Raw genomic sequence first — 14,963 nt, 5'->3', positions numbered from 1 at the left:
TTTTTTTGCCTTCGTCAACAATGTGGTTCTCAGCTTCTCTGACCCAGGAGGCACATACCCTGCTGGAGCCCCTTGAGTTAGAGCTCGGCACATCTCAACAAATAAAGGTGAACGTGCAACATTAAATGATATGAAGTTTTGATAGAAGAAAAAGGCAATGGTGAGATCAAGCTCTTCTCGTCTCTCTTTTTGGAAAATCTTGTCCATTGGACCAAGTGATCTTCTTTTTGATGCTTGTCCCCCAGTAGAAGTAGAACTCTCAAATGGAAATTTGGTGTTGGCTTTCCTCAAAAATGGAAGGGGGTCTTCGTTCTTGGCTATTTTTGATTTTGAAGCCAGTGCCACATGTTCCATACCAACATTGGCCTCCTTTTGCAATTCTTTTCTCTTTTGTGAATTAATAGCTTTACAAAATCCAATCCCACAACCAGGTAAAGTGTTAGGGTCCCACCCTAACCCCCTTATTTATGTAATGGGATCACGTCATAGTCAAGAGTCAATAAAGCCCATATTAATAATTGTAAGTGGTTAATCCGCAATTAATGACGGAACCACAGTTAGTTGCAAATGGGCCGTAGTATTAGATAGATTGTATTAATAAAACCCACGGTATTGGCCCGTGGTATTGCATGTATGAGTCATATCTAAAGGATAGAGACTCCCTGCGAGGAGCATCGTGTCTTATTTTGTAGTCGAGCACTACTCTATTGGAGGTTGCCCCCTCGAAGAGGCAAGTGAACATTACTCTCTGAATAATAAAATCATTGCTATTCTGTGTTCTGGGTATCTTTTCTTCGCATATTCTGTATTTGGGTGTCATTTTGCAGGTTAAGAGCATAACAAGTGGTATCAGAGCACTTTCCAGAGCCGGTGGGATCTCCATTTCTTAGCAAAAAAATTTTTGGCTAGAGACATGTTCCGGCGTCTTTAAACCACGGGATCTGTCGTTGAGCGCATAAACCTGCGGATTTGGGGAGGCATGCATGCAGAAAATACAAGAGGTGGTCACGTCTGTTGGACTCCCTTGTAACCCCTGTGGGTACCCCTTCGAGTAGTAGCGCATTAGACAGAACCGCGTACGGATTGTCTTCCACGTACCCTCTGGGTATATTGGAAGCCCCCTAGGCTCCCTTGAAACCTCGCCATAGATAAACTGTCGGCCGTCTTGCGGCTACAATACACCGAGAACAGCACTCGGGGAGATTACTCGCCTGTACGATAGGGTAGTCGGGTTATACAGCTAAGGGTACGGTCGATCCTCCTTAGTTAGAGCCCTGAAACATTGGGCCGAGTACTACTGCCAGACCCTTATCTATATTGCGATCTGTAGCACCTGACACTCCTCAAGACCATAGTTCCCTTTTTCTATCAGGGGATCACACAGCATCTCTTCCAGACTCGCTTGTGCAAAAGGGTGCAGCAGCAGCAGACATCAGTCCCGCAGTCTTGAGTTCGCAGATCAGCCATTCCGATCTATTAAATCCATCAGATCCGCAGAAGCAGTCTGTTCCGCCATCAGATCCGCCATTCAGATCTCTCAGTTCCACCAGATCGGAGTCGTTGTGAAGGGTTCCTATACCGGGGTATAATTCTCGCAGGACTTTTGGCCGCATTGACATTTTGAGGATTTGGCCACTGCAGTATTGATAAGGAAGGAGTAAAATTCCGTTAGGAGTTTTCAGAAAAAAAAAAAAAAAAAAAATTAAAAAAAAAAAAAATTTCTGAGATCTTTCGGCGCGCTTATTGGTGATCTAGCCCATCAGAATCAGGACGACAAGCTGAGCACGGTGGTACCATTCAGTTATTAGTGAAAAATTTTAGGCGGTCCCAAATTTTCATCAGGTTGGTGTATGGTAGAAACTAGAGCTCAAGCGATGGCCAATGAAGGATCGACAAACTTGAAGAATCCATGCAGTCCCTCACCCTTCAGCTTAACGGACTAAGTAGCCAAGTCGCGCAAATCATCCCGAAGGGCAAGGAGCAAGCCCACGAGGAGGCGTATAATGGCAATGGATACAATGAGGGTGAGTCTAGCCACTCTCCTCACGTCTGGCACACCCACCAACCACCCAGTCAGCGACCTCCCAAGTTGGATATGCATAAATTTGACGGTTCTCACCCGTCGGCATGGATAGCACAAATGGACCAGTATTTCAAACTGAATCGTATCTTAGATGATGCGACTCAGCTTATGTTGGGGAGCATGTACTTGGACAATGAAAGGTGGCAATGGTGGGAATGGCATCAACGTTGCAATGGACCTTTTAAGACTTGGACCCAATTTACAAAAGCTCTTCAAAGCCGCTTTGAACAGGAGGACTCTTTTTTGGGTCGTCTTACTAAGCTCCGACAGACTGGTACAGTGGATGAATATATTACAGCTTTTGAAGCCTTAGCCTTCCACACTTGGGGTCTCTCAGATGCGTTCTACACGGAATGTTTTATCAGCGGTCTTAAAGAAGCCATCAAAGCTCAAGTCCTACTGCACCACCCTCCCACATGGACGGAGGCTTGCAAGGTAGCTCATAACGTGGAACGTGCATTAGCAGCCCAATACAGTTGCCCAAATTTCTCCGCTAGAGGTCGCCCCCCACAGGCTCACAACACGACTCAAACACTTAAGGTCCAAAAGGTGTCACCTGCGGAAATGGCCGAAAGAAGAAAGCAAGGACTATGTTACTACAATGATGAAAAATACTCCCCAGGTCATAAATGCAAGGAGCCCAAATTTTTTCAAATAGATGCCACTGACTACAGCTCAACAGAGGAAGATCCACCACTTGAGGACCATGAGGCGCTAGAAGAAGACAACCAACAGGACAATGTCCCTGACGAACCAGTTATTTCGCTGCATGCGTTGGCAGGGATTTCTTCCCCTCAAACTCTCAAAATCAGAGGTTTTATTAAACATCGCCCAGTAGTAGTTTTGATTGATAGTGGAAGTACACATAATTTCATCCATCAAAAAGTCGCAGAAGCAATGCATTGTTTTGTACGCGCAGTTTCTAACTTCCAAGTTCAAATTGCGGATGGAGGCACACTGAAATGTGAAGGCCGCTGTGAAAATGTCAAACTTCAAATGGGGGATTATTAGTTGAAAACCCACATGTTTGCCATACACATGGGGGTTGTGACATTGTCCTCGGCGCTGAATGGCTCCGCACCCTTGGGCCAATCACAATGGATTTCCAGGAATTATATATGAGTTTTAAGCAGAACAACTACACACATACCCTTCGTGGACTCCAGGCGGGAGCCCCCTCTATCATCAGCTCGCATAGAATGGAAAAATTGTTAAAAAAGGGCAATCATGGAGTTGTAGCTCAATTTAATGCCATCCAGGCAGTCGAAACAAAGCCTCTGCCAATTCATCCTGAGATGCAACAGATTTTAAATAACCATCTGCCGGTCTTTGACAAGCATCATGAGCTTCCACCCTCGCGAGGGGAACATGATCATAGCATCACCTTGGTTCCAGGGGCCCAACCCCCAAATGTGCGCCCATACAGATATCCGTTCACCCAAAAGAATGAAATAGAAAAAATCAAGGAACTTTTGGAAGCAGGTGTCATTCGTCCCAGCATTAGTCCTTATTCATCCCCAGTGGTCATGGTGCTCAAGAAAGATGGGGAGTGGCGGATGTGTCCCGACTTCAGGGCCCTCAATAAGTTGACAGTCAAAGATAAATTTCCCATCCCGGTGGTTGATGATTTGCTGGATGAACTCAATGGGGCTCAATTCTTCACTAAGTTGGATCTTCGCTCAGGCTACCACCAAATTCGCATGAAGGAAGTCGACATCCCCAAGACTGCTTTCAGAACTCATGAAGGCCATTATGAATTCCTGGTCATGCCATTTGGTCTTTGTAATGCCCCCTCTACTTTTCAGAGCCTTATGAACCACATTCTCAAACCATATCTCAGGAAATTTGTCCTTGTCTTCTTCGATGACATCCTCATCTATAGTTGCACTTGGGCCGCACATCTTCAACATGTAGCTCTACTCTTGCAACTGCTCTGCAAGCATAAATTATTTGTCAAGATGTCCAAGTGTTCGTTTGGCATGGCAGAAGTAGAGTATTTGGGCCACATTGTGGGGCGTGAAGGTGTCAAGGTGGACCCCAAAAAGATCCAGGCAATGCAGGAATGGCCTCAACCTAAGACCTTGAAGAGCTTGAGAGGATTTTTGGGTCTCACAGGCTATTATCGTAAATTTGTCCGCAACTATGGTCGCATAGCGAAGCCCCTCACCCAACTCCTAAAGAAAAATTCATTCTTCTGGAATGAGGAAGCACAACAAGCCTTTACAGCTCTAAAAAATTCCATGTGTTCCACTCCAGTCTTAGCACTCCCTGACTTCACCGAATCTTTTGTCATTGAATGTGATGCTTCGGGTACAGGTATTGGGGCAGTCTTAATGCAGGAAGGGCGACCGTTGGCCTTCACAAGCCAACAACTCAGTGGGAGGAATCTGGGCCAATCTACCTACGAGAAGGAAATGATGGCCATCTTACATGCAGTCGAGACCTGGCGACCTTACTTATTGGGGCGACGTTTCCAAATCCGCACAGATTATCACAGTCTTAAATATTTTTTGGAGCAACGCCTATCCTCCCCACAACAAAATTAATGGCTAGCCAAAATGCTAGGATATGATTATGAGATCATTTACAAGAAAGGGAAAGACAATAGTGTAGCAGATGCATTATCTCGCCAATTTGAGGAGGAAAGTACTCTGCTAGCAATTTCCCTCCCCATTCCAGAATGGATTGAAGAGGCTCGTAGGGAATGGTTTTCACACCCCGGGCTCTCCCAACTCATTTCTCAATTGCAGGTAGATCCAAATTCCACCAAGGGCTACTCGTGGCAGGATGATATTCTTCGCTACAAGGACAGAGTCGTAATATCACCAACATCCACCCTCAAAAGTCGCATTTTGGCAGAATTGCACTCATCTCCCATTGCAGGACATTCGGGCTTTCAAAAGACGTATGCTTGCACCAGAAGATCATTTTTTTGGACAGGCATGAAAAAGGACATATTTACTTTTGTAGCAGAATGTGATGTCTGTCAACGCCACAAAGGGGAAATTGTCAACACACCAGGCACATTACAACCATTGCCCATTCCAGCATCAATTTGGACGGAGATTTCTATGGATTTCATTACAGGTCTTCCAAAGTCAGGGAACAAGTCAGTCATCATGGTGGTTGTGGACCGACTGTCGAAGTATGCTCATTTCTGCGCCCTACCCCACCCGTTTACACCAACTTTGGTTGCTCAATCTTTCATGGATCAGATCTTCAAATTGCGTGGCATGCCCACTTCTATTGTGTCCGACCGCGACCCAATCTTCACCAGTAATTTTTGGCAAGAACTCTTCAGAATACAAGGCACTCAACTCAAACTCAGTACTTCCTATCATCCGCAAATAGATGGTCAAACCGAAACCGTCAACAAATGTCTAGAATATCTATTGACGCATTCTCCCCTGATGATGGACTCACTTGGTAGTCTGAAACGTTGGGTTCATAAAACTCTACAATAGGTCATTCCTCCTCTATCTAAAACTATCCTCACCTGTATGGATTCATTATTTAAAAATGTCTAGAAACCTACCTTAGGTGTTTCACTTCAGAAAAGCAACACCTTTGGGTACAGTGGTTACCTCTGGCAGAATGGTGGTATAACACCAACTATCATGCCACCACCAAAATAACTCCCTATGAAGCAGTATATGGTCAACTCCCACCTTCACCTACTTCGTATCTCAAGGGATGCTCAAAAGTACAAGCAGTGGATCAACTCCTACAACACCGCGCAACCATGCTCGCCCATCTTCGAGAGAATCTTCATCAAGCTCAGAACCGCATGAAGCAATAGGTAGACCAACATCGCTCAGAGCGCCAATTTCAAGAAGGGGATCAGGTCTTTTTACGGCTACAACCATATAAGCAAACATCGCTCAAGGACAAGGGGTGTCAGAAACTCTCTCCCAAATTCTACGGACCATATCAAGTACTTCAGCGCATTGGAGAAGTGGCCTACAAGTTGGCCTTGCCACCTACTGCAAAAATCCATCCAGTTTTCCATGTCTCATGCCTCAAGAAAGTGATTGGGAACAATTGTAGAATTCAGACCAGTCTACCTGAATTGGACGAAGAAGGGTCCATCTGGCTTCAACCCGAATAGGTCCTAGACACACGAGACAAGCAACTGCGCGGGCGCATGATTAAGGAAGTCCTCGTCAAATGGAAAGACACCTCTCCGGAAGATGCAACTTGGGAACTAGCCACTATTCTTCAACAGTTTCCGCAGCTTCAGCCTTGAGGACAAGGCTCGTCTTAAGGGGGAGGGCATGTTAGGGTCCCACCCTAACCCGCTTATTTATGTAATGGGATCACGTCATAGTCAAGAGTCAATAAAGCCCATATTAATAATTGTAAGTGGTTAATCCGCAATTAATGACGAAACCACAGTTAGTTGCAAATGGGCCGTCGTATTAGATAGATGGTATTAATAAAACCCACGGTATTGGCCCGTGGTATTGCATGTATGAGTCATATATAAAGGATAGAGACTCCTTGCGAGGAGCATCGTGTCTTATTTTGTAGTCGAGCATTGCTCTATTGGAGGTTGCCCCCTCGAAGAGGCAAGTGAACATTACTCTCTGAATAATAAAATCATTGCTATTCTGTGTTCTGGGTATCTTTTCTTCGCATATTCTGTATTTGGGTATCATTTTGCAGGTTAAGAGCATAACATAAAGCCAACAAATGTGCTTTCACACGGTAATATGTGCTTTTGAAAGAAATGTTACAAAAATTGCATTTCCATTGCACATTCCCTCCTCCCTTTCCCTTGCTGTCTGGCCCATCCTCTCTTGTGACATATTTCCACAATGGATATTTATCATTGTCTTTAAGTTCTCTTCCCTGAACATTACTTGCAGCAGACTCTGATGATATTGGGGGAGGAAGGGCATCTCTACCCATGACATTCTTGCCCTTCCTTTGCCCCCTAACTGCTGCTGCCTTTGATTTAGCCATGAACATTGTTACCTCAGACCTGTAAAAAAAATGAACAAACTTACAATTACAAAGCATGCACAAATTTGTAAATAAAAAATGAAAATCATATACAAACTGCTGTAAAACTGTGAGAAATATAAATTAAGGGACTGTTGATGTTATTTATCTGCCTATTACTGTATCTTTATGGTCATTAAAGATAGTTGAAAAAGTGTTGGAATTTTGGTGCAATATTCTCTTATTTTCTTAAACCTTAAGGGAAAAAAAATCCCCTCAGGAGTCAGGACATTACACCACCTAACAGAATGTTAATCTGGTCACTGACTGTGCATTAATCAATTTTAAATTTTTAATTGTCACAGCCACAGGCTCACAGCATTCAAGATTTGATTCATTTGAAACATCGATTCTCTCAGCGCTGTGATCAAAATGTTTACAATGCAAGGTTTCCAATGTTCCATCAATCCAACACTGAACAGCACTGTAAATTATCATTATAATTTTATAATTTATCATTGGATGGTTATACTTGATATCTCAACTTGAGCCAAAACTACAAACAATGTTTTGATTTTCTCAGGAAAGACTGATCAATCAAACCTGCTTCAACTTTCGAGTTTTATTCAAGGGGTCATTTTGAAGAAAGAAGAGGGAAATTAAAAGTGTTGCCCTTCACTTGAGGTGGTTCATCTAGAATTACATTCATTCGACAAACAATGATAGCATTCATTTATTGAAGGCAAAATCATAGCAAAGTTTTCACTATATGTCGATTTAAAAACAAAAAGATGTTGCTTGCTGTTTTTATGCCTCATATAAACTGCCATATGTGAATCAAAATGATTTTCTGTACTTTCGAATTTACTGGCATGTGCAAATGTAGTGTTTGCCCTTATTTCTTATCTTTTGGATGTGTCAGAAGGGGGACTAATAAGCATCTGGATACAGAGCATTTAATGCTGTATGCTGAGCTAGGCACTGTGGGATCTAATGCTATTTTATATCCAGATTTTCATTAGACCACATAAATGAAGTTCACATATGGTCATATAGGGAGATTTAATTTTCACATGTTTCAATGTCAAAATGTGAGTTGATGACTATTTCCTAGAAACGCATTTCTAAGCTAACAATAGTCGGCTTACCTTGCATCAAAACAAAAAGTACTGCACATCTGGTTCCAAGCTCAAATGAATGAGATATTCTAAGTTCTAACATGTTTCATAGGATGTATATTGACATGTTTCAATGTTACTTGTGAAGTGATAACTCTTTCCTGAGCTGGGCATTGGGAGATGGTACTGGTAGCTGTATTTTACAGGTGAGATGGTAGCTGTATTTTACAGGTGAGATCAAGGTATGGGCTGGTCACGGTTTCAGCTTCAGTTGAATATTCTTTCATAATCTTAAGGACGAGCCGTCGAGCAGCAACATAAATATCTTAGCCAAGGGAAATGTTATCTGTGCAGTGTGAATTAATGTGCTACTGCTCGGAATATTAGCCCCCTTTTTAAAGCTCCCTTTGGTTGTCGTTTAGTGGCCAAAACTTAGGAATATATACATTATACGATGACACTGTATTTCTTCATTAAAACTATAGTCTATGATGAATTTGCATGCAGTTCAGTCACCTCCTATGTGCGATTACAGAACAGCAAAGATGGGAGGGGAACAGAGAACCTTCACGGGGCTTTTCCACATCAAGGCTCTAGCAACGTCAAGGTTGGTTAAAGTTTAAACATCGTCTGAGAGAAGGACCACGCAGCGCTCCCCTTTTTGCCTCTTTACATAGTGTGATAGGGACCTAGGGTCCATCTGCTAAACGTAAACCAATGAACCAATACCATAAACAAACACTGAGATAGAACTTTCAACTTACCTGGTCGATTCTCCTTGCAGCTTGCTAAATGCTTTAAGCCTTTACTCCTTTCTCCAACAGCGCAAATCACTTGCCAAGTCGCCAACAGCACAAATCATTTCCCAAATGACAATTTTTATGAACAAACAGACCTTTTTTTATTCCCGCGCTGAGCTTAGCGTGTCTTGGAAATCGGACACGTGTCCTAAAATCGTGACACGCCCCTGAAAATCGAGACACGCCCTCAAACACGACGTGTCCTAAACGGACACGACGTGTCCCGTGATTTGGACACGAATCCGGACCGAATTGTGTCGGATTCGCCGGATTCAGGATTCGCAGAGGGTTTAGGACGAATCCGGTGACTTAGCTTGCATTAAATAATGTATTTTTAACTTTAATATATTCATTAGGAAGGTTTATGAATAATTGCATATTTGTGCCTAACATTATTTATTTTTGTGAATATTATGAGAATATTGGACAGATTATGAAGATTTGGAGGAGGAGATAATTTGGGGACTTGCTCCCTACTACAGGAGGATCAATAATAAATAATAAATCAACAAGATATTATGGAATTATGGCACAGATTGTGGAACTCCAATGATTGAGAAAATCTAGGAATGTGTTCCCTGCCATTTAATGCAGATTCCTAGTATTGGGGACGAGATCCACTAATCAAGGGATTTTGGCGGGGAAAGCTTCCTCCTTTCATGGAGAATGATTCATAATCATTTTGTATAAGTACAAAGTCGAATTTGCCTCTAGGGATGGATTTTCATTAGTCTTCTTGTGGAGAAAAGTAGTATTTTTGCAGCTCCATTGTATTTTCTTGCAGGGATGTAATTGTATTGATCAAAATAATGAAGATTGGTGTCATGTTCAACTTCTAAATCTTGTTCTCCTCCATAGGTCTCTGAGTTTCCTTGGGCTTGGCCATCCCAAGAGCCTCAGAGACCTTTTGTATCATTTTTTTCCTTCTTTTCACTTTTTATTCACGTGCATCTCTTGTTTTTGTTTCTTTCTACTTCTGCATCTAGTATTAATGATTTCTTGTTGTAGGATTGGGTTAAATGGTTAATGTAAGTTCTTTTGCATGATCACAAGCATCATTTCATTTTTTGAAAAGCTTTGGAAGGTCATAGTAATCATTGAACTACTTGGATTAGCTTTCTTATTCCCAAATCTAGATTTCTGGAACTCCTTTGTTTCGAAAAATAGTGAATTTCTGCTATTTTTTAGAGCATGCTAACGACCTTCAATCGAGTTGGTTCCACTTGCATTAGATCACAAAAACATTCTAATTCATAACAAAAATCACCCCATTGCATTTGCACTTGATTAGGTCAGGCATTTTATAGATTTACTAACTCACTAGTTCTCGAATTTCTAGATTTTCGACTAGTAATTTTCTGATATTTTTTAGCATGGGTTAACAAAGGTCTTTTTGAGTGATTCCATTTGGAATGGGGAACTAAGACATCCTAGTCAATAACAAAATTTGTCCCAACAAATTTGGATTTTATTTGCTTGGTCATTCGATGAATTATAATTTCATGTAGTAAATCTGTAACATCCTGTAGTAAAACAGAGGATCCTGTAGGAAAACCTGTAGCGGCCTGTTTTGAGCCCGAATTGAGAAAAATCATCATTGAAGCTGGGATTAGGCCTCTACTTGACCTCCATGCCATCAAGACCATTTTAACCCTCTTCCTCCATACCTTTCTCCCCTACCAAAGAACAAGGAAAGATTAACATTTGCATTCATAAAGCAAAAAGATTAAAAAATGAGTTCTTTTATATTTACACATGCACATAGCAGTTAGTACTCTCTAGATCAGATTTCATGCTTAGATTTGTTAAAACATCACATGTGACAAATAGGGTTAAAATAGGGTTCTTTTGCAAGCAAAGTGTGTTAATAAGTAGATAGAGGATTTCATGTTACTTTACAAGCATTTTGAAATTCAGTGTTTCATTCTTGCAAATAGGCAGCGTTTCTTTTCTCTCATGACAACAAAGGTATGACACATTGTATGTTGCACATATAGTGCTGATACCTCTTAAGTTTGTATGAACCCCGCATTGATAATTAAAGTTGGTAGGCTTGGGAGTTTCAACATTTGTGTCGCAATACCGAGGCTCATCACGTGGCAAAATGGTTATGGATTAATCAGAGTCAGATCTATGGAGATGCCAAGAGCATAATAGATTGGGTGAAGGGTCAAAATGATTTCAATCCGCCAATTTTAATCAATTGGATGAATCGTATCAAGACTTTGGAAAGGACCTTTCAGCAGGTAAAATTTGACCATATCTATAGAGAACAGAATTGGACTACTGATTTTCTTTCAAAGAGAGGTATAGCAAGGGAAACAGGGAAATTTTATTTTGCTTCCTTTGTTCAGGGAGCCATGGATAATGCAGGGACTATCAACTATTCATAATGGCAGACAAGAACTTTTTGTTTGTTTTGCTGTGCATTGGAAAGGGATAGGAATTGTAATGATTTCTGGGCAATAGAAATAGGATATCAAGGCTTTTTTTTTTGGGAATAGCACAATTTTGAACATTCTATTTTGTGTAGCAAAGGGCGTATGCTGATATTAAGACATTTTTAGAGGCAATGCTATAAGTATGTGAAACATTCTGATATTTTTGTAATTCTTTGATGGAAAGGTTGAAATTGTAATAGGCTGTATGTACTACCTTTAATACTAAAGAGTAGCATTTTTTTCTACTGAAAAAAAAATGTGGTTCAGAATGAGTAAAGTATGCTTCCAACAAGTTGTCTATAGAAAGTCGGACCAATTTCCATCGAAGAATAGTTTATTGCTAACTTCACAACACACTGAAACAGACATTTTAAATTTCTGAAGTACATCTAGAGCATATTTAGGCTGAGATAGAAAAATGCTATCATCAAGTTGACATACTTGTTTCCTAAGAACATAATGAAGCACACCAAGATCAGTGATATCAAATGTTTTCTTGAAAGCTTCAACGATTTATTATTCATCTATATTTTTAAATTTTCTAGATTTTGAAAAAATTCTATGTTTTTTTGTATTTTGAGGTGTATAATTTCATGCCGGTTGAATCTAGATGCAAGTCCTGGGAAAATTTGGCATGATAGATACCCCTGTCACGATATATTAACCACGGGGTAGTTTCACTGAGTTGTGAGAAATATCTGCTTGATTGTAATATCCCATGTTGTAACGTTCTGCTTGCACATATTGTATGGAACTTGGAAGTGCCTATTCAAAAAGAAACATTGCATATGATTCGCTACCATATTCAAACAAATTATTTAAACAATTTAATCAACTAAAGAAATATTGAAAATTATTCTTGGCATGTTAAGAACCGGGCTATGAGAGCATGAAAAGAAAATATGCCAATATATGAAATAGAAGTAACAAAAATACAAGTAATGGGATTTTCGTTAGTTAAAATTCTCCTACTTGGAAAAAAATTTGTTCGCTGAAAAAAAATTAATTTAAAGACTCTTATGTAGGATGAGATAGAAGGATGCAGATTTCACATGGAAAAATGAAATGCAGGAGAAGTTACAAGATATGTGAAATAAAAAATAAAGAAAAGATAAATCAACATATAGAATGCAATAATATTTGGTGATGATTACTCCACATTTGCTGGTTCTCACTGAGAAAATCAATTCAAATATTCAGAATTAAAAGAATGCTTTTTTTTAGGATAGTTGTTATTGAACGGAGGTAGCAAAAGTGTAAAAGAATATGTGCAAGACTAGGAAAAGAAACTACTAAAATGCTCTTGCTTTTCTGGAGCATAATTTACTTGAGAGAAAAATATTATTTGGTTGCTTGTATTTGCAGTGATGTTTGTTACTTCTTTTGCTTTTTTGATTTCTGTGGATGAAATGTAAGCTAATAGTCAAGATCAATGAACACTATTAGCTGGATGATTGGCCTATAGAAAGAAAGAAAATTATTTTAATGTTCGCGAGCTTAAAGATAGCCTAGGGGACATATTGCTTCTTCATCTGGTTGATGTATTCAGTCCTTTTCCTGTGAAACATCACAATAAACTCCCAACCCCTGGCTAAATAGATTATATAGGAAGGCTTGTTATAATTTTTCTACTTTCAATGATAGGGATACACCAAGCAAGTACTGACATGTTCATTTTATAGTTTGCTTTGCATAGAAACGGCAGATCGGCCTGGTTTGTTGATGGAAGTGGTCAAGGCAATAGCAGACATAAACGTGTCTGTGGAATCTGGCGAATTTGACACAGAGGTAACATTCTCATGCCCTTTCTTTGTACCATGCCAAAGTGCTGCTCCAAGTTTTCTTGAATGGGAAACTTGTGTCAGTGTATGGAAACATTTTTTTCCTGTGTAAATGCAGGGATTACTGGCCAGAGCAAAGTTTCATGTTAGCTATCATGGCTCTTCTCTCAGTGATTCTTTGAAAGAGGTATAACGCTCCCGTAGACGTCTGTCAACATTTACTTGCATTATCTGCATGATTGCTTATGTTTTAATTGCTGATTTCAAATAGTTTGGTGTTCAGAGAAGTTTCTTTCTTGTTTGATCTGATGAATGTATCTTGACTTGTCTGAGACTTCTAATGGTCTCATCAAAATTGAAGATGTGGATAAGTAGAGAGCATTTATTCAGACTAAGTTGTTCAATATTGTTCAGGTACTAACTAACAGTTTACGGTACTTTCTAAGGAGGCCTTCAACTGAAGAGTCCAGTTTCTAATGATGTCGCTCAATATGTTGACTGGAAATTGCGAAGGTTGCAAATGACTCTTCAGAATGCAATTTGTTCATCTCTAATATGAAAGCCATTTTCCATTTTGCAAGCTTCCCACATATAAAGACCTTGAGCCTTCTACCCGATGTACTTGTTATTTGCAATAAAATACAACATCAGGGTGTCATCGCTGGGATGCAATTATTAGAAAAGTACATTGAAAAGTTGTTACTCCAATCCTTACTGTTTGATTAACAAATTTCTGGACAGCTACCATTTCCAGTGATAAACAAATTTGATATTCTCGTATGGGAACAACAAAATTATGTCATTTGATAGTGACTGATGTGGGATACATACAGTATGTTGGTGTTGTCTCTTCGACTAGTAGCTGAAGACAGTGAACATACATTTTTGTATTGATTATTCTTTACGGTGAGGAAGGCAAGTAGTTTTTTCGCTGTCTAAGTAGGATAATAACCCAAAGCATAATTGAACAACATTGAAAGATCAATTAGAAGCAATTTGTCTCAGTAGACTTATGTCAACCACCAAAACCTCGTGGAGTTGTAGGTATTTTCAAGGATGTGTCGAGGTCTGAAAATATTTGAATGTGAACATAGAAGTAGTTGGTCTGTGATAGATACTGAATTGTTAGGACGTGAAAGTGCATAGTCATATACTCTTCAAGTGTTATTTTTGGATTTGATATTCTAGGCATCATCACACATTTACATATTTGCTTAATATAATTTGATATTTATGTCATAATGGGGGCTAATCGACTTCATACAAATGCATATATGATCATGTATATCAATATCTGTTTATGTTAGAAGACTGTAGAAATTAGGCCGTAGATTTGCAACTGCTCATGAAGTTCTAATCAAAATCACAAGACACAAACCTACTCTCCTTCTCTAAAGACATTAATTCACAATTTAGAACAAAAATCTCAAACATGCAAGAAGAAATAACACACATGAAACAAGTATTTTTATCTGAGGAAAGCACTCTGCTAAAACTCCAATGTCTGCATGCATTAGTCAAATGAATAGAAATGTATTACAATTGCTTTGCTCAACTGAGCACACCCTGCAAGTGCATAACCTATCTCTCTGCTCACTGAAGGCCTCTAACCCAAACTTAGTCAAATTTTGCCTTTGCTTGAGCTCCTATTTCCTTGCGTTGTTCCTTGAGGAATTAGGCCCCTATTATTTAGGAAATTCCTCAAATTGAATTGTGCAATTCCTTAGGCTGATCATCTGACTGCATGCAACACCTGTACACTCAAAACTAGTCTACAACTAATGTTACACTACCTT

General features: G+C 39.9%; 1 protein-coding gene across 1 annotated transcript in view; it reads left to right on the top strand.

The window, feature by feature from the left end:
* LOC149227759 (ACT domain-containing protein ACR11-like) overlaps window positions 1-14,174 on the top strand; it is a 464,039-nt gene extending 449,865 nt beyond the window's left edge. The window contains exons 8-10 of the mRNA XM_089377915.1: window positions 13,069-13,174; window positions 13,286-13,354; window positions 13,582-14,174. Of these exons, the coding sequence (XP_089234041.1) occupies window positions 13,069-13,174; window positions 13,286-13,354; window positions 13,582-13,644 (238 nt within the window). The 3' untranslated portion in view covers window positions 13,645-14,174. The remainder of the gene's footprint in view (window positions 1-13,068; window positions 13,175-13,285; window positions 13,355-13,581) is intronic.
* The last annotated feature ends 789 nt before the right edge of the window (window positions 14,175-14,963 follow it).

Source organism: Pinus tabuliformis, chromosome J (assembly GCF_031772625.1).
Source record: "Pinus tabuliformis cultivar Carrire ecotype Pingquan chromosome J, CPIR1, whole genome shotgun sequence".
Lineage (NCBI taxonomy): Eukaryota > Viridiplantae > Streptophyta > Pinopsida > Pinales > Pinaceae > Pinus > Pinus tabuliformis.
Note: the sequence above shows the minus strand (reverse complement) of the source record. Positions and strands in the feature narration are given on the sequence as shown.